General features: G+C 46.0%; 1 protein-coding gene across 1 annotated transcript in view; it reads right to left on the bottom strand.

Moving 5' to 3' along the window:
* FNDC1 (fibronectin type III domain containing 1) overlaps positions 1–21,239 on the bottom strand; it is a 962,270-nt gene that overhangs the window by 679,831 nt on the left and 261,200 nt on the right. The window contains exon 3 of the mRNA XM_069606705.1: positions 20,114–20,203. Within this exon, the coding sequence (XP_069462806.1) occupies positions 20,114–20,203 (90 nt within the window). The remainder of the gene's footprint in view (positions 1–20,113; positions 20,204–21,239) is intronic.

Here is a 21,239-nt window from a genome sequence, read left to right as displayed (position 1 = left end):
CAGATGCTGAAAGGGAGTAGATGCGCCCGTGGGGGACGGGGGCCCCTGGTTCCAGATCTATCGGACAATCAAAGGGACGATGCGGGGGCAAGTGTTCAGATGATTTTTTATCAAACACTTCCAAGAAGTCATGATATTGTGAGGGTATCTGGGCCGAAACCAGACCTACCACATGCCTAGGAGGGTTAACCTCCATCTGTGATTCTTGTAACGACAAATGAGCTAATGCCCCAAGCGCTTGTGCTGGTGTCGTTGCCTGCTCTCGGGATACCAAACAATGTTCCTGACAGTACAAGGTTTCGAAAGAAATGGAGCCCAAGGACCAGTTAATGAGCGGGTTATGTGTGCGTAACCTGGGGATACCAAGGATAATACCATAATTGAGGGGTAGTTATCAAATCAAAACTAAGGGTTACCTGGTGTGTGTTCTGCAGTATGAGAGTTACTGGTGCCATCTGTTGCCTGATAGGGCCCGAAATCAACGGAGAACCATCTACCGCTTGTACAGGTTCTGGGTGCTTTTTATTTTGTAAAGGGAGATTTAGGGACGCGGCCAAAGCACTGTCAACGTAATTACCTGTTGCCCCTGAATCGATGACCAAGTGTACCTGGTGTTTAACGTTGTCAGAGGAAAACAAAAGAGCCGGAAGAAACAGGGGCCGGGTTGAATCCGACAATGAAGGGGGTACTTACGATTGTACTGGTAGGCTCGTCCGCGCCCCCTTATCTAAGGACGAGCCTTCGGAAAACCCGTTGTCTTTTGTTTGGGTCTTCGGGGAAATTCCTTGACAAAATGACCTGACACTCTGCAGTAAAAACAAGCATTAGCCTGTCTGCGTCGTTCTCTCTCTAAGGGTGATATCGGACTGCATATTCCCCCTATTTGCATGGGTTCGCTAGTTTGTTCTGTAGAGTTTGAGCTTAGGGAAAATACCGGATTCGTTCTCTTTGTTTCAGTGTTTCTTTCATTGAACCGGGCATCAAATTGTAGGACCAAGTCAACCAATTCAGGGTACTGAGTAGGTAAGGTAGGTATGACGGACAGGGTGTCCTTCAAACGTTCACTGAGACCTTTGTAGAACACAACTGCCTTTTTTTCTTCTGGCCAGGCAGTTTCAACAAACAGTTGGTTGAAGCGTGTTATGTATTCTATTAATGTGGTTTTTCCTTGGGTCAAATCTAGGAATTCTAGGTCCCGTGTTTGCGCTTTATGTCGTGTGTCAAAAACCTTAGTCATTTCTGCCACCAGCCTATCAAAATCATACAAAACGGGACTATTATTCTCCAACAGAGGATTCGCCCACGTAGCGGCAATGCCGCTTAAATGAGACAAAGTGAAGGCCGCCTTAGTAGTCGAATCAGGGAAGGCCTGTGGCCGACATAAAAAATGTAGCTTAAACTGATTCAGGAAAGTGCGAAATTTACGTGGATCACCCTGGAATTTCTCGGGGGCCGCCAAGGGAAATGGGGTGGGGACGTAGACTCGGGCTGGTGCCACTGCCCCTACAGGTGGTGCAGCCTGTTCGGGTACATCTCCAAACTCCTCATCTGGTGGTAAGGCGTGTCTTTCACTTTGTAAGGCATCTAGCCGCTGATGAATAGCCGTGTTAGCGGCTGTCATGTCAGCCCTTAAGACAGTGATTGCTTGTACAAGCGCAGCCACCGGATCCCAGGCGGAGGTATCCATAATCCAGTGGTAAAAGGCTTCTCAGTCTGTCAAATCCTGAGGGCCACGTGGATTAGTATACCTCCGTCCCCAAGCACCAGTCAGAGAGGCGCAAAGTACTCGCTGACCGGTTATTGGAGCCACAGGTGGGGGGTAAACAGGAAACTCCAGGTCCCGGGTGGCTGCAAAGAAAATACCAGGTTAGCTAATGGCTACACGGTATTCACAACAAGCATAAACAACTAATAAGAAAGACCTACCCTGGAGGCGAATGATGAGTGACTTGAACCTAAGTGTATTTCCCCCAAGGGTCAGATAAGTAGTGCAGAGAGGAGAACGGGATCACGGGATCTGAAGGGAGAGGAGAGGGTTTGATTCTAGGTGCACAGTTCTTGACAGAGTTCCAAGAGTTCAAACAAAAGGTAGCTGAAGTTTTATCAAGCGCCAAATCCAAAGGTCAGTCCATAAACAATCCAAGAAAACAGTTCAAAGTTCAGATAATCCAGTTATACAGGTCAGAAAAATTTCAAGCGTCAAAATTTGAGGGCAATCCAGAAGAAAAACGAAGTCCAAAATCCAAGAAATTCGATAAGCATGAAGTTTAAAACGCAGGAAATCGCTAAACGCCGAGAGATCAGCTGAGAAGCAATGTGTGCAAAGGCCAAGCCCCTTTTATTGCAGTTTCCTGATTCGTTGGCCAATCAGGGATGATTTCCTGGTCATGTGATCTTTCACTTGGTCACGTGATCCACTGGTTCATTTGGTGCCTGTTTCCTGGAAGCCATGTCACATGACCCCAGCCATGTCACATGACCCCTTCTTCGTGACAATCCGCGTCGAGCGGAGGACCGCAGTATGGAGTGGGGATCTCCTCCGCGCCTGCAGTCTCCAAGGCAATCCCCACTGCAGGCGTAGAAATCGACGCCAGGGATGCCTCAGAGTGCAGCGTCTCACTAACGATCAAGCAGAGGTGATCGCGGGAGGGATCCATGTTTCTCTCCACCGCCTGCATATCACCCGGTCGTGATTGGGTGAGTCTGAAAGCATGACAGTTTCACTCTCTTTGAAAACTTGCTCTTGATTGCTTCTCATGAGATGATTCTTGCACTCTTTTTTGTTGACTCAAGTAAGCAATGCGTAAAGGTCCTTTGGTCAAGGTGATTGAATTCAAACACATCAGGTAATAATTCTGCCACATTAGACATATAGACCTACCTATCAACCATGAAGCCTGAGGGCTTCAAACACGAGCTCGCCTCCTGCGCCAATTCCCCAGGGTTCCACACTTCTCCTTCAAGACACACATAGCTAAGAAAACTCAGACAGCTTGGCATCAGCTCTCCCCCCGATGGACAGTCAAGCCCTTCCTCGCTCTGGACAGCTTTAGATCCAACGTTCATGCACTGGTCCTATCTCACCTGGATGGGGCAATGCCCTCCTCGAAAACCTTGTGCCCCAGAGAAGTGTCCTACACGTGGCTGCATGCCTCATCAAGGGTCTGTGCAGGTACAACCACATCACACAGGCCCTCATTGACCTTCACTGGTTCCCACTGCACACACAAATCAAATTCAGCAATTTGATTTGCTGCATCATCTATAAAGTCTTGCTGCATCATCTATAAAGCAGTCGCTCTCAAGTCACCCAGCTACTTCGTGGAGACGGCCTGAACCCAGGACACATGCATACTTGAAATCCACTGCTGCAAAAAGGAAGGCACCAGAAAACAAGACTTCTCTGCATACGCCCTAAGACGATGGAACCTCCTCCCCGTCAGCATCAGACTCGTCCCCACGCTCTTACAATTCAGAAAAGGATTCAAGAGCCACCTCTACATGAAGTCTCTCCTCAACACCTAGGCCATCATGTCGCCCCGCGCCACCTGACTAGTTAGACGCCTTCCGCCCTTCTCCCCCCTGCCACCCAGTACAGATGTACCCCTCCTCTGTGCCCCTCTGTGAAAATGGATTTCTAAATTCTGATCTGCTGAACAGATGTTTGGGAAGCCACCCTTGTTGGTGAAACAGGGAACACTTCTGGGAAGATAGCCATACCAATGCATGGTAGATTGGAGAGTAGTCAAGGCTACGTCACAGGAGGAGTGGGGGTGATCTGAGGTCTTTAGTGAGCACACACAGTAAGACACCAAGAATTACCCTTAGACACTAGTGTACGAACATATACAATTTATTAGGCCCAAGAATAAACACAGTGAATAATGAAAAGCACACTATAATCACCACTCAAACAGCATACTTTGTAAAATATATACAGTCACTTTGGTCAATGCTGTAAAGTGCGGAATCTAGCCAAAATCCTGTAAGGGAAAAGGGCAGGCAAACGTTATAGCATTGGCAAACTTCAGAGATGGATAACCCTAACTTTATAGTTCAGTCCAATGATGTATGGAGTCTTGTGCTCAAGGTTTATTGCATGCGCAAAATCGCTTGGTCGTGAGTAAAGTCACAAAGTACAATTTCCGAAGGAGCTGGCACAGTAAGAGAAAGGATTCTGAAGGGTGAAAACAGGCCCCAAGAGTCTGTGGAGGATCTGCTGTGATGAACAAAGTGAATTCCCAACTTTTGAAGGATTTTAGGAAGCAGAGGACACCCAAGCCAAAGAGAGGACTACGAGGGATCCCATGTACATAAAATACAATGGATGAAAAAAAGGCCATCGGTAAGAGGTTTCAGTAAACACCGCCCTTAGCTCAGTTTGGGTCCCAACTTGGCACGTCTGGAGAGGGTTGCCAGAGGTGCGATTTCCTGCCCTTGATTTGGCTCCAAAGTGCACAGGTGCTACGGGTACAGATGCGGGACTGGTTTACACCAGGAGCTGTATCTCTCATCTTGGTTGAAGAAATAAGAAAACAATGATACAGCTTGTCTCAGGGCACAAGAAGGGACAAAGGAAAACCACCTTCGGCAACCTTCACTGTCACACAGTGATGCGGGGGCACCCAACTCTCGCAGTCTAGTGCACGCTTCTCTCTCGCGGCCCAAAGCAGCTACGATGCCAACATTTGGCAAGCAGGTGTTTTGCAGTGCAAGTAAGGATTCCCAAAAAGTTCAACACAAAACGCAATTGGACAATGCTCCTGCATGGGTGCCAAGTTTCGAGCTGGATAGTCCACTGGATGGTCCAGGGACACTTCCGAACAGGTACTTTTGCAGGGCAACCAGGAGGCATAGAGAGTAATTAGTCCCAGCACTCCAAGGGGTTAAAGCACTTTCACAGGCCTTCGGAGATTGAGCGCAAAAAAGCAGGGCTCTACAGGCCAACAGCGTGCTCCAGGTACAGTACTTCTTCTGCGCGGCTCCAGATAGTCCTGGGGTCTGCTTGGCTCTTATGGATACTTGGTTCCATCTACAGGTCAATTCATACCTGTTGCTGATCTGTGGATCTGCATTCAAGACCCCTCTTCGTATACCGAGTCCGATGAGTGCTTGGACCTAGCCGGCCAATGAGGAGATCTGCCTAAGTCATGCACGCCAGCAGTGGTCCAATCAGGGACCACTGCTGCTCGCATGTCCTTGTGCACACCAGACATCCTGGCACCAGTAGGGTGGATTGAGATCAGACAGTCCCAGCCCACTTCCTGAGTACCTACACACGTGACCTATGGCTTTTGCAGGCAACTGCATGCCCAAATAAGGAATTCCCAGGTCACCAAGACCAGGGGCAAAGCCAACCGAAAAATGGCCAAATGAGTAAACAAAAGACCTTGTGGTATGGCCATGACAGACACTATTCAGAATCATGAGCCAAACGCGGTAAGCATGGTATGGCTTGGTAAAAAGTTATACAAATACATGAAAAAGCGTCTTCTACCACCAGTTCACTCCTAGTCACATCCTTAGTGAAGGACTAGGGCCAGAAACGCAAGGACCCCATTGCACGGAACAGTAATGTATTTTGCGCAAAGAAATACTCTTGCAAAAGTGGCAACAAAGTCGTGATACTAAGAGAAACAAAGTTTCTCAGTACTGACATGTCAGTTTCCCCACAACGATGAGTGAAAGCCCAGTGGAGTGCAGCTGAAGGCTGTGCTCCATTGACAAATGTCTGGTCAGGATGCTGCAACAAAAGCAAAAGGTTTGGGGGTCCACAAATCTGGAGATCATTTAGCAGTAAGAGAAATTTGACCTAACACCATCTGTATCCACCTACCCGCCCCTCCCCCGCTGGATATCTGTTCTGTTGTTACCTCTGTAAAGCACTCCTTTGTGTATCTGCATTGTTGTGCACGCTCTGTGTTGCTTCTCAAAGATAGGTCCGTGCTCAATAAATACCATAATAAATATAAAAACTAGAATAATTTAAACTCTTTGCTTCAGGCAAGATGTAATTTTTCTCTTCAAGACGTTGCCTTTTAGATATTTGCCACGGGGTTAAGCAGGAATACCATGATTTACATGTGTGACACCTGCAAAAATATAATGGTGCAAAGAGACAGGATTGTTTGAAGAACAGAAGAACAAGTTACTTTCTTACCTGGTAACGTTCTTTCGATGGGATGGTCCGACGACGTATTCCATATCTATGACATGTAAGCAGCACAGCTTTGGTGATTACATGTCATAGATATGGAATACGTCGGAGGACCCAATCCCCTCGAATGTTCTTTGTAGACATTCGAGTACTGGACAAGTTACTCATCTAGTGCATTTCGAAGAGATCCCTTTGCAAATTGCACATTACAATTCTCAATAAAACGCCACCAAATCTAAAAGATGAACTCCAAAGATGGCTTCAAATTGCAGGATAATTCTTGGTTTAACGAGAGGTCTCATAGTTTGGGCTGTTGCCTTCCCTCACGGAATGTCAATCCAATTTGACAAAGTCATCTTGGGAGGAAAGTGTATGTATACATTTGTTTGGCAGCTCTTGGAGGCTCAATGGCATTGCCGGCATGTTTGAGATTTGTGTTCTTTGTTGGATGAACCAAGTGTGAGTAGTAAGATAGAACATCAACTGATAAGGATTTGTCTCCTGTGATGCTATTGCTCAGCGATATTTTGAGGTGCCTTATTTTATGTTTATTTTATGTTTGTATGAATTTTGAAAGGTTGATTAAATTCAGCCAAATCAAAAAAAAAAAAAATCAAAAAAAAAGAAGTGCCTTAAATAAATTAGGGCAACCGTGAGACAACTGGACAGAAGCACGGAAGTACAAATGTCTAAATACGGTGCTGCCAAGGAAAGTCAGATAGCTGGTACATAAATGACTGCCCCCTACTAGGCAAACATACAAAGGCAGAATATAACCCCTGTTATTATATGCAACATCCAGAACATTTTAAATTCTCTGTCAATAAGCAATACTAGGCAATGGAATTTGCAATATTTTCTAGATCCTTGATAAAGGTGTTTCTGTGTGAAATTATGAATGCGCCAAAAAATATAAAAGAGAATGTGTCCTCTTCATGCATAAAGATGGATGTTCTTTGTAGTTGCATCTATGGAGCAAGAGACCTTTTGAAGATGCAGAAACCATTTCTCATTGCTAAGTAATACAGAAGAGATCATTGTATGCAAAGGCTCAGTGTCTGCACAGGTTACACTTGGCATCCTCTCAGTTCATATGGTAACTTCTCAATATTCATGCAGTTATTTTGTGTGGAAAGGATCTGGAAAGCATTAGGAACTGATTTTTTTAGGAATGTGTTAAGCTCCAATGAACCTTTTTTTGTAATTTTGAGAAACTGGTCCTTTTTATTCAAACTACAGCCCTCGTATGGCAAAATGTTTGTGTTGACATTAAATGATTCTCAGAAGTACAAGTTGGGTTAATTTTGTAATGTCATTGTAATGCAGACTCCTAATTAATATCCACGTTCTATGAAAGAAAATAATGTTTTTGTACTGTTCTTTTGTTTGTTTTTAATGTTTTATTTTGTCAACTGTAGGGGTGCAGAAGTAAGACTCTGACAAGAAGGGGTCATAGTGGTTATTAGAACCGTTCATTCAAAGTTGTAAGGGAAAAGAAAACCCTGTCTTGCCCTAACTCTAAAAGGGGTTTCCCTGCCTCAACTGAAATAACTAGTGTCAGATTGTCCAATGCAAAAGTCCCAATGTCCAATGTCAGAATCCTAACTCTGTCCCTCACATCTAAGTTTAAAGCAAAGTAAATGTTCAGTCTTTCCAGCCCAAACCTCTAAAAAAACACAGTTCTGGAATTTTCAGACCTTAAAGAATTGGGGAATATCTCCATTCCCCAGCTTTGGTCAGGCTCCTCGTAAAGTTCAACAACTGTTGGGGGAAATACCATCACCTGGTTGGCCCTTTTCGGGCTTCCTCTCTGTCTCTGGATCCCTGACCGCAATTGATAGACCTGGTTCCTTTCACCAGGCCAAATTGCACACACAACAGAAAAGGTGTGTGAAAGCGTTTCCAAACTGGAGTAAGTCCTTAACCCTGGTTGGCAGACATGGTTTCCTCCCACCAGGTACTGAAAATAAGTAAAACAGCCTGTATGCACTCTCCAAGCTGTGGAGGGTCCCTGACCCTAATTGGCAGATCTGGCTTCCTCCCACCAGATACTGTGATGCGAAAGAACAGCCTGGATGCTCTCCAAAGCTGTTGTGAGTGCCTGCCTCTGGTTGGCAGACCTGATTTCCTCCCAGCTGGCACTGTGACAAAAAGAAGAACAGCCTGGATGCTCTCCCAAGCTGCGGTAGCAGACACAGACTTGGTTTACTAGCCTGCCAAGTACTGCATGTACAATCTACCAATTTCACAGACCTCTGTACATGGGAGTGGGTCCAAGACTCACAGTTCTGACTTGAATGTCCCACTTTGTATGCTTGATTCACTCTCCTGCCAAGCATTAGATAAAGCCCCTGTCCAGTCAACCATTCCATCCACTGTTGCAGGGTCCCAGACCCTCCTTTCCTAGCCTTTCAGCCTGTGCCACCACCTCCTGAGGCTTTCAGCGTCTCTTCGTTCACCAGCATACCTTATTGTGCAGTCTGAGTGGATGTTTTTCATCCGGAGCACCTGGGCTCTGTTATGGGGGTTATGTGCCGTTCTGAGATACTATCATTGTGCCACAGTCTTCTCGTCATTCCTGGCAGCCCAGTTGCTTCCCTGAATGTTCCCGGAGTCTCAGGGATGCCCAGAGCTTCAGCCCACCTTCTTGCCCTTTGGTCCCCCGTCCTACACCAGCCTCTGACTCTCTCTCCCTGTTCTCGGCATCCAGGTCAGTTTCCATCTTCACTCCTGGTCCCTGGTTGCTCTTGCAAGTTCCTCCCGGGATGGCTTTACACTTTGTCAAGTCCTTCTTTACTTTTATTGCAGCTTCTTCCAGTCAGCTCTTGTGAACCACTAGAATGCACAAAGTGGTTCTGGTAAGTATTCTGTACTGCTCCGTGCCTCTTCCTCGTCCCAGTACTGACTGAGGCATCATGTGTAAGTCCCGAGAGCTCTCCCTCATCTCAGTACTCTCTACTTTTGCTGGGCTAGACAAGTACATGGTATATCAGGGTAATGCTGGAGGGGAGGAGGTGAAAGTGAGTTGGGGCTATGGTAGGAAAGTGGTCTAGAATCAGACAATTGGCAGGGATACTGCATTCTCCCAATATGGTTGGCACTGGACCGAAGAGGGTTTTCCCTACCATGAGATCCACCTACTGAGTACCACCACCAGGGGGACTATCGGGTAGTGGCTCCACCACCCCGCCTGATGGGAAGCTGCCCCCCCTCGGATGCAGTGACGACATCCTGGGATTCGTCACATACCCTTCCGCTCATGCTGACTGGCACCTCCTCTCCTAAAGGGAACAAGGAAATTAAATCTACATTTCCCAGGTCTATGCACTTGCGATGTTCAACACTAAAACAAAAAGGCTGTAAGTTGAGGAACCACTGCATAATCCTATGGTTGGTGTCATTCCTCAAACTGAGCCACAGGAGAGGGGAATGGTCAGTAACTAGAGTGAATTTTCTCCCGGTGAGGTAATAACGGAGATGTCCAATTGCCCATTTGATTGCCAAGGCCTCAAGTTCTATCGTGGCATAGTTTCTCTCTCTAGGGAATAGAGTCTGGCTGATATACAGCACAGCATGTTCTATTCCGTCATTGACTTGAGACAGAACTGCTCCTAGTCTCACCTTAGAGGCATTATTTTGGAGTAAACCCACTTAGTTGAAATTTGGCACTTTAAGGTCGGGTTCATTACACAGAATTGCCTTGAACGAATCGAAGCAAGCCTGATCTTCCTTCCCCCATTGTATCTTGGGTGGCTCTGCATTCTTTAATTTGTCAGTTAGGCATGCAATAATGGATGCAAAGTTGGGAATTAAACTTCTATAATAGCCTACTAATCCCAATAAAAACTCTTTGGTCTCTTTTGGTTTTAGGTATGGTAGTTTCCTTTACTGCTTTGACTTTCTCTAGCTGAGGCTGGACCATACCGTGATCCACAAAGAAACCCAGGTATTTTACATCCGACTGGGCAAGGTGGCATTTCTTTGGGTTGGAGGTTAGTCTGGCTTGACATAGGGCCCTGGTGATCTGGTAAAGATAGGACACATGTTCCTCCCAAGTCCGTTTGTGCATGACAATGACGTCAAGGTAGGCCGCACAAAAATTGGAATATGGCTGAAGCTCTTGGTCCATTAACCTTTGAAAGGTTGCTGGGGCATCTTGAAGCCCAAAGGGTAGGACTTTAAATTGGAACAACCCTCTACGGGTGGAGAAGGCTGTATTTGCTTTATCATCAGGGTTTAGAAAGCCCTGTCAATAGCCCTTGATCAGATCAATTGTGGAGATGTAAACTGCAGTGCCCAGCTGATCAATGAGATCATCAGTTTTTGCCATTGGGTAGTTGTCCAACTGGGACACCGCGTTTAACTTTCGAAAATCGATAAAAACAGCCACGATTGATCTGGTTTGGCTGTCAGGACTATTGGTGAGGACCATGGACTCTGTGATGGTTCTGTGATATCATCTGCCAACATCTTCTCCACCTCCTGAATGATTATTTCCTTTCAGGCCTCAGGTATCCAGTACAGTCTTAAATGTGTAACTTTCCCCAGGGATGTGCAGATATAAAGATAGAACCCATTGACTCTCCAGGGTAGACAACTAAACACATTGGGGAACTGATTAAACAGGTCTTGTAGGTTTTTCTGTTGCGATACAGGAAGGTCACTATGTATTACATTGAGGTTGCCATTCGCTTCAGCTAGCAGACTAGCCATAACCACTCAGGATGACTCTACAGGATCCTGTCTCCAATCCTATAAGAGATGTATGTGGTGGACTTGGAATTTAAGGCATCTGTCATGTTGAGAGATTCGGTAATTACACGGTCCGGACTGTTCCAGGATCTCATAAGGACCATACAATGGGACAACATTTTCTGGTCTAATGTGAGAAGTAGAACAAGGACCTTTTGCCCGATGGAGAAAGAGTGGGTGGTTGTCTTTTTGTCATAGAGGCCCTTTTGATTTTCTTGGGATTTGGTAACATTAGAATTCACTATATCCCGAACAAGCACCATATGTTGTTTGATTATCTGTGCAGTTTGGGATAGGGGTAATATGACCTCCTCCCTCTCTTCCCAGGTCTCCCTGTGCATATCCTTGCTTGACACCAAAGGTATCTCCTATACCAACTACATAGACGATATGCAGATTCTCCTAAAGCTCACAGACAACTACAAAAATGACACAAAATACATACCCTCACTCTACCACATCGTTAAGTCTTGGATGGCTTCCCACCACCTCTGTATTAAGGATGATAAGACAGAAATCCTACTGATCGGTTCTCAACACACCCTCAACAAGCTAGACTCTTCAGACAAGTCCTTCATGATAGATGGAAACACCATTCAAGTTTCCAACAAAGGTAAAACTTTGGGCGTCTACCTGGAATCCACATTATCCCTCTCACGACAGATGAATGCAATTGCCTCATCGGCAGCCTACACTTCAAAGCTAATTAATGCATGCAGGCCTTTCCTCAACAGCGAGGACTCTTGTCGGCTCAAGACTAAACTACTGTAGCGCCCTCTTCGCGGGCACTACTTCTCCCAACCTGAACAAATTGCAACTCATCCAGAACAGTGCCCTCAGGGCAGCACTAAACATTCCAAAACGTGACCACATCTCTCCTGCAAGAAGAAACACGCACTGGCTACCTATCCAAGAGCGCATCATTGTCAAATCACTAACAATCACGCACAAATGCAACACTGCCCCTAAGTACCTATCTCAAAAATTCTCCAAGGCTCATTCCTCAAGACCTACCCACACTACCTACTCTCAGCAACTCTCCATACCCTGCTTCAAGCGCACTTCCCAGTCACAGCTGCAAAAATCTGGACCAATCTACCAGTATCTTTGAGATCGGAACAATCTATAACCTCCGGGCCTAATTATCTCACAACTCTTTTCTGGAGGAAAATTCTTTATGGACTCAGACAATGGGGATCATTACGAGTTAGGTGGTAAGGGGTTAACAGCGCCGGTAAAGGTGTCGGAGCCGTCAACCCCTTACCGCCTAACGACGGGTTCTGCTTGCGGTAAAACCAGGTGGTAAAACCAGGCAGCCTTAGCGGGTCCTGCAAGCAGACCAGGGTGTTAACAACGGGCCCATTATTAACGGGCCTGTTGTTAGCACCCTCCCCATTCCCATTGAGCCCTATGGGAGCTTGAATGGGAACATTGATGTACTGGGTCCGGGTTCCTTGAAAGAGGAATTACTGGGTCCTCCAAGGATGGAATGGCCCGGTAATTCCTCATTCGAGGAACCCAGACCCGGTAGCAAGTAAGGGGATAGCCATGCCACTAATAACTTGTAATGACCCCCAATGTCTTTCCCTCTGCTTTTAACTGTAGTATGCAACCAATTGTATTCATATGTAACAAGTGCGTTGATGCCCTTGCGCTCAGCACGCTTAATAGATGCCAAAATAAATAAATAAATATCGAACACATCTCTGGCATCTCTCCCATTCAAGAGTTCAATGGGTGAAAACCACAGAGAACTGTGCAGTACTTTTCTAATAGCAAAGAGTGCCCATGGTGCTATCATGTCCCAGTTTCTCCCATCTGGTTGGACACTTTTTTTAAGGATTCTTTTAAGGGTTTGGTTGAATCGTTCAACCAGACCGTCTGTCTTTGGGTGATAAACCGATGTTCTGAGGGTTTTATTTTGAAGGATTTCCTTAACCTCATCCATGATTTTGCTTATGAACGTCATACCTTGATCAGTAGAATTTCCCTTGGGAATCCCACCCGTGATAAGAATGGAATTAGATTTTTAAAGATCTGCTGCAATGTGCTGTTTCGCATGGGAAAAGCCTCTGGATAACAGGTGGCATTGTATTTTATGACAAGTATATATTGATTCCCAAGTTTGGAAGATTCCAAGGGTGCTACAATATCATCCCTATTCTGGAAATGGGAAGATCTATAACAGCTAGAGGTTGTAAGACTGCTGGAGGGAGTTTTTTGCGGATCAGTCTTTTAACACAGTGGACAAGTCAAAACAAACATTTTGGTGTCCATGAAATTCTGGGCCAGTAAAACCTATTAAGGACTTGGGCTTTGGTCTTCGAAGTTCCTCAGTGTCCAGATGTATGGTGAGCATGGGCTATCTCCAGAACCACCCTGTGATGGCTTTTTGGGACCATTAATGGGATCGAATTTCTCCCTCATAAGTACTGTCCCCTCTATATATTAACCCTTGCTTGATGGCAAAGAAGGGACCCTCTTTCTTCCTGCCTTGCTCTTCTGATATTACCTTCAGGAATGCCTCAGCTAATATCAGATTGTTCCATTGTGCAAAAGCTAAGTCTAGGAATATTTCTGTCTCTTCTTGGTTGCTATTGTGTCTTGTGGTCTCTATACTCGGGTTTGGAGCTTGGTCAGCATCACTGAATCCCTTTTTCCCTCGCTCAGTGTGGTCCTGGTCTGGGAGTTCTACAATATCAGGGAATACTTCCCTTTCTAAAATCCCTTGGACCACTTTATTGCTGACTTTAACCAGGTAGGAGAGTTTCTATTAGGAATTAGAGTCTCAGAAACTAACCTGGTCTTCTTTGGCAAGAAAGCTCACTCCGGAGGTTCTTTTATTGTGTTGCAAATGGAACAGAGCCTCAAAAAGCATCCAATTCTCCTGAGCATGAACAGGGAATTGTGTGCTAATCAGGCCAAGCCCGAGATGGGGAAAAAAACAGTGTGGGGAAAAAACACCAGTTCCTTGTGGATAAGATGGTCGAGAGGTAGCTTTCTTGAAGATCCGGATCTGCTGATGTAAGCACTGATGGTGGGTCCAATCAGGATATCCAAGGACAGTGTGGAGTAGTGAGCAGAATGGGAGTGTTCCGTGGAGTGAGAGTAGCCTCAAGGAAAAATGTGCAGCAAAGAAAAAGAGATGGAAGCCAGGAGAACCAACATAAGGCTAGGCGAAGAGAGAGAGAGAACACAGGGCAGCAAGCTGGGGGCAGTTCACAGATGACTAGTGACAGAGCGAGGAAACTGGAAGGAAAAAGGCCTTCCTTAACAGGAAGAAAATAGCAGCTCCACAGAACCAGAGAAAGGGAATGCAGGTAAGTGTGAGGAAGCAGAGACAGGAAAAACAGCGTTGGTGCCTCAAGAAGGAAGTGACGCGACAAGCTACCTTGAGCTCTGTTTATATATTACCAAACCTCTAACTCATGGTTGCCATCTTGGATGAATACTGGAGCGCTTCTGTGGTTCCAGGTAGGTAACATGCAGCATGCCGTCTTGAGAGATCATTCTGTCCATGTGGATGTCTCCTTCTCCATCTTTGCCAAACTAACCATGCATTAGCTGAAGTCTTAACAGTTTCCCATTGTTCTGTAGGAGTGTGTTTACATCCCCTCTTTAATCAGGGTCCACCACTCCTGCTAATATGTCCAACCATTATCTCCAGGCTAATCCAGATTTGGACGTTAGCCATATATATGCACTGGGAGGTAGGGTTAGAATTAGGCAAGTTGGTATTATCTGCCACTCTCCCAGTGCTATAGTCAGGTCTTGACTGCTACAGAGGTCGAACCCAGTGGACTCCCTGGTGACTACAGTTGGGGCCGAGGCTCTATCTGTCAACTTGCTGAATTTAAGGGTTCCCCGGTTTGTATCAAACAGGCCATATCCCATACCTGACACCATATGTAAGAGTGTAGAAATAAGACTCTGATACAGAGGGGTGATGGTGGTTATTATAACATTTTTATTAAAAAATAAAAGGGTCAAGAAAACCATATCTTGCCCTAACTCTAAGAGAGGTTTCCCTGCCGCAACTGAAATAACTAGTGTCACAATGTTCAAAGCAAAAATCCCAATGTCCAATGTCAGAATCCTAATTCTGTCCCTCACATCTATGTTTAATCTAAAGTAAACGTTTGGTTTTTCCAGCCCAAAGGGAGTGGTACCCTTCCCCTGGACAAAAGACAGTTCTGGAATCTTCAGACATTAAAGAATTGGGGAATATCTTCCTTCCCCGGCCTTCTTCAGGCTCCTCCTAAAGTTCAACAACAGTTGGGGGAAATTCCATCCCCTGCTTGGCCCTTCTCAGGTTTCCTCTCTGTCTCTGGGTCCCTGACCCCAATTGATAGACCTGTTTCCTTTCACTAAGCACAATTGCACACACAAAGAAAAGGAGCTTGGATGTGTTTCCAAACTGGAGTAGGTCCTTGACCCTGGTTGGCAGACCTGGTTTCCTCCCACCAGGGACTGTGACAAGGAAAAGCAACTTGGATGCACTTTCCAAGCTGTGGTGGGACCCTGACCCTAGCTGGCAGACCTGGTTTCCTCCCGCCAGGGACTGCGATTGAAAAGAACAGCCTGCATGCTCTCCCACGCTGTGGTGGGTCCCTGACCCTGGTCGGCAGACCTGGTTTCCTCCCACCAGGCAGTGCAACAAAGAAGAAACACTTGAGTCCTCAGGCTGTGGTGGGTCCCTGACCCAAGGTGGCAGACCTGGCTTCCTCCCACCAGGTACTGCGATGAAAAAGAACAGCCTGGATGCTCTCCCAAGCTGTGGTTAGTCCCTGACCCTGGTTGGCAGACCTGATTTCCTCCCATCAGGCACTATGACAAAAAAAGAACAGCCTGGATGCTCGCCCAACCAGTGGTGGCAGATACAGACTTGGTTCACTCGCCTGCCAAGTACTGCATGTACAGTCTGCCAGTTTCACAGTCTTCTTTAAATGGGTGCGGATCCCAGTGGTGCCTGGAAACACTTTCTGCTGTATAGGCACCATACAAATACCCAATAAATATATAAAATAAAGGCTTGCATTTCTGACTTTAGTTTACAACTTTGTAGGCTCAGTTCGATCTCCTGCCAAGCCTTAGTACAAGCCCCTGTCCAGTCAACCGTTCTTCCCACGGTTGCAGAATACCAGACCCTCTTTTCCCACCCATTCAGCTCATGTCACCACCATCTTAGGCTTTCAGCATCTCTTCCATCACCCACATACCTTATTGCGCGGACTGCGTGGATGTTTGCCCCTCTGGAGCTGCTGGTCTCTGTTACAGGGCTTCAGTGGCGTACGGGAGTGGCTCTCACTCTGCGGTGGCTCTGCCATCTTCTTGGCTTTCCCAGCATTGTGGTTACCTCCTTGCACGCTCCCCAGGTGTCTGAGAGGCCCGGAGCTCCAGCCCGCCTTCTCGCCATTTGGTCCCCACATCCTGAATCAGACTGCCTCTTCTGTTCTCGGCAGCCCGGTCAGCTTCCATCTTCACTCCTGGTCCATGCTTACTCTCACGGTTCCTCCAGGGAGGGATTGACACTTCCTCAAGTCATTCATTACTTTTAACATGACTTAATCCACTCCGCTCTTGTGAACCACTAGAATGCACAAAGTGTTTCTGGTAAGTAGTCTGCACTGCTCCGTGCCTCCTCCTTGTCCCAGTACTGAGTGAGGCATGATGTTGTACCTCCCTAGAGATCGCCCTCATTTCAGTACTCTCTACTGTTGCTGGTCTACAAAAGTAAATGATATATGTGAGTAAGTGTGGAAAAGGAGGAGGAGAAAGAGAGGTGGGTTTATGATAGGCAAGGGGTCTAGGGTCAGGTGATTGGCAAGGATACCACGTTCTCCAGATAAGGTCATCACTAGTCCCAACGGGGGCTTCCCTCCCATGAAATCCACCCGCTAAGTGCCACTCAGGTAGCAGCTTCAACACCCTGGCCTCAAGGTAAGGGGCGCGCCCTTCGGAAGCAGTGACGACATCATGGGATTTGTCACACAACCGTCTGTTTTTTGTGTTTAATTGGCAGAGAACTATAATTTATGGCTGAAGATGTTTTCATGAATGATCAGAGGTTCATAGTTTATCTCCTCGCCTTCTTACCCTCGAGGAAGTGCAGAATGATTGGGATTCCAAATATGAGTGAGCAAATAGTGGGAATTTCTTATTTTCTCAAATGTACACAAAATGTTGATAAATCATCAAATTGTTAGTATGAACAAAAATGTGGTCTATAGATAAGCATATAAAGGAAGTAAACCAATTGTGGGTCATCCCTATGTAAAATACTAGCAGTACCACGCGGCATTGCCCGGGTCTGTAGCTGGCATGCACGTGGGGGTCTGCTATAGCCTTGTGTATGTTTTATTGTGTCATAACTTCCTATTTTTGAAATATCTCAAAATCAGCAATCTCCGGAATCGCCTATACTGGTAGCACAGGGTCGGACCCCGCTGCACCCCTGTGCAGGGCGAATGGGTGAGGTTGGTCAAATTTCACTATCACAGTACACCCCAGACTGTATGCCAATGTTGTGTCCTGACATCCGATTTTTTTTAAAGTTGTAGAATCAGCAATCTCCCAAAATCGCCTATACTGATAGCACAGGGACGGACCCCGCCCGGTGCAGGGCGAATGGGTGGAGTTGGTGAGATTTCACTATCGCCAGTACACCCCAGACTGGTATGCTGACCTCGGAACAAAATTCCAGCCCGGCTGGAGCCAACAATCGCAAAACCGTCAATCTCTCGAAAACCACCTGTACTGATAGCACAGAGCTGGACCCCACCCTGTGCAGGGCGGATGGGTGGGGTTGGTGAAATTTCACTATCGTCAGTACACCCCAGGCTGGTATGCCGACCTTGAGCTAACATTTCAGCCCACCAACTGTTTTGGGGCTGTAGCCAACCCCGTACATACAAACACACTCACAAATATATGTATAGGATTAAGAATCTGATTATGAATTGCATAGTAATCAGTAACAATAAGGGGAGATATTTTATAGGAAATAACAAAAGTGGGCATTGATGAGGATGGAATTAAAAATTGCAGTAGGACTGTTCATTTGGCAGTTGTTTCACATCATATGGCACACCTTTACACGTGGCTTTTTACTCAGTGACACATTGCTCAGGCGTACTTGTAGTTTTGCTATATTTCTTTTTTTAAATAAAGACCCCTAAAGACATGGCATGCAAAGTGTAGTTACTTGAAAAGAAAGCACTAGATAAAGGTGATCCTGTTTACATGGGGCAAGTTGGCCACGTTGGGACTGGTAAGCATCCCAAAACAAGCATTGTCAAAGCCAACAGTTTGGGGTTTTGTGTAGGCATTGAGTAGGCATTTTCTGGGAACAGCCACAAAGGTACTGCCTGGGTGTAAGAGGGCAACAGCTAGCAAATGATGGTACTACCTGTGAATATTATTGCAATGCCTGTGACATGCTTATCTAACTGTAAGCTTTGCCAATGCGTGTTTTAACAAAAATTCATTGCAAGTACAAAATGCAAGTGCAAACATATTTCTTATAAATGAACGGCCTGAAGGTGCGCTTGGGGAACTGGTTTACAAGTGCAATTGACCTATTATCCTTCAGAAAACTGCTTAGAAATAACATTGGCATCCCCTTCAAAGCGAAGTGCTATCCCAAAGAGATGCTAGGGTGTGGGCTAAAGTGGAGTGGGGCAGAAGGTGGGTGGGAATGACTATATGGGCAAGCATGGCCATGTGTGGCCAGTGAATGAATAAAAGGCAAACACCACGCCAAGGGTGGGTGTCCCTCCTCACACCCCACCTACCTTCTAGCTTCCCTTACCATGCAAATATTTGTGTCTTAAAGGCAGCCCTGACAGCACCACCCAAGAGCCAAAACTAACAATGATAGGCGGGGTGATTAATGAAGAGCAATGCAGAACTATACCCACTGGAATGAAATGTAAACTAGAAACCATGAAATGGATGGGCAGACACAGGGCAGCCCTGGTGACGTAGACAAGTGCAGTCCTCTACCAGAGAGGGAGCACATCAAGGCTGGTTAATAATGTGGAACTAATGAAAAGTTTGGAATGATCCCCAGCTTTAAAAAATAAGCAAAGCAAACACTCCCACTTTGAGTTCAAGGAGTTCATCTGACTGATTTTGAGATAGATTTGAGAAACACAGTAATGCGAGGGTCTTCTCGACTCGGTCCAACGTCATTACAGTGTCTCCCTGGAGTGGTTTCTTCCCACTGCTGGCTCTCCACCAATATACAGTGCAGGAATGTACTGTCAAAGTGGATTGATGGTTTCATGTTATCATTCTGCTCTAGAGAGTATCCTGTTCTCTGGCAGGCTTCCCACCCACCAGAGTGCAGAATGGCTGCACAAGCCTTTGAAATAGAAGTGAGGGGTTGTACATTTGGATATGGTTTATAAATCAAGATTTTAAAAGGTCGTAAACTTTGGGGCGGGGGAGGGGGAGCGACTGTGTTCAAAACAATAATAGCAGGGATGAGGAACTAAGCAGCCCGGCAAGCATGCTGCCAAATGCCCCGATGACACGGAAGGGTGCACAGGGCAAACAATGTCATTGGGGAGCACATGCACATATAAAGGGGAGCAGAGACTTCAGGAATTATTTAATATGTTCAACAGTCATATTAAAAGACAGCATATATTTCCTGTTTTGGAAACGTGTCCAAACAAATTCTCTTCCTGCAGTATAATGAATCCAGGGCCCAGGTGCCTCATTGGGAACGTGTTTGAACTTTTAGGCATAACTTTAAATGACACCTTAAATTATACTTCGCCTATCCCGACTGAGATACGGTTTCGGCTTTTGAGTGAGCCTACCAAATCCGAGCCGGTTTACAGGCAACTTGAAGGAGCATGAACCGGGATAACCGGGAAGAAGAACTCGGTCGCGGTGTAGCGCATCAGGGCTGCAATTCGGCTACCGCAGACAACTCCACTAGGAGGGGCAACAAACATTGCATGCAATTTATAAATGTAATGCTTGCAACATACCAAGCTTAAAGTGCAGCAATATTCACAGCAGAGTTTCGATTACTTCAGTGGTCTTTATGAGCATTGCCATGCATAAAAGAACCCAGTGGATCACTGGGCTGTAATGAGATCACCTGCATCCATTGGTGTGGAGAGCATGGGTTTATCGGGACAGCGCATAGACATATTCTGAATTTCGTAGCTATGTAGGGGAGCCACATACCTGGGATCTTTCGTTTGGTTAACGCTGCACGGTACACAGGCTGACTGCTTCTTTGCGGGTTCATGGACACAACATGCACCGATTCAGATGCTGCAAACAAAATAAAAAACAAGTTCATTACTTTGCAAGCTTTCACCTACAACTATATAATTGCATTCAGTAAATTGACCAGCCCCTGAAGTGGGGCAGCTCTGTCTGGGTCACAGACCCGGCTCATAATAAAGTTATCACTTGAGATGGCTCGGAGTAGGATTTGGTTGCTGTTCTCAGGGATGCAAGAAGAGGTGCCCCAGTAGGCAGGTTTCATTCGTGATGCATAGCTCTCCTGTCAAAGACGGAGGTGAATACATGCATAAGAAAAAGAGGGTCAATGTTAAGAAGGAAATCTCGGGCATGTAGTATTTACGTTTAGAATAACTTCATGTTTTTTTTATACCTCTGATGACCTTGAAAATCTGCAAGCGCAATGCTGACATTTCCTCAATAGGTTATTACACGAAACCCTGCAACACAATGCTGGTGTGTGCAGCACTGGCCAGACATGCACATTCAAGAACTGGTTTCTTTCCTAACTCTAGTCATGGCAACACAAATAGCATTCACCTAGTTTACCGCTTCCTATGGAAGAGTGTTTCCAGCCAACTGGTCATATCTCAACTGTGAACATCTGGCAACAGAATAGTCTAGCCAATAGTTCCCCTATCACCTGCACTTACACCCTCATGTTAAATGGGGTGGAGCAGGAAATGAAGACGTGAATGCAAGGTGTAATGCATTTACGCATCCATTTTCCACTCTGTCTTATTTTCCTGCTGACACAAGGCAGGAGTGTGTCAATTCTAGGTAATACTCCATACATATTCCCATTGTTTCTTGGTTATGTATTCCTCCAGTGCATTGTCCCAGAGTTTCATATAATTCCAGTGTATTTCTTCCCCTTGATCATTCAGTAATTTGTAGAGATTCGAGACCAACTGTTGCGTGATGTCATATAGGACTCAAACGGTGTCAGCTGTCTTGTGGCTGCCTCCCTTATGGGTAGCGGGGGGGGTGATCCAATGTTTTCATTGGGTATATTTGAATTCCTCTCTGTCTGTTATCCCCAGATTCTGCTTGCACTCTTTAT

This window comes from Ambystoma mexicanum, chromosome 4p, assembly GCF_040938575.1.
Source record: "Ambystoma mexicanum isolate Mex_15411 chromosome 4p, UKY_AmexF1_1, whole genome shotgun sequence".
Lineage (NCBI taxonomy): Eukaryota > Metazoa > Chordata > Amphibia > Caudata > Ambystomatidae > Ambystoma > Ambystoma mexicanum.
This window is presented reverse-complemented; position numbering and strand designations above follow the sequence as displayed.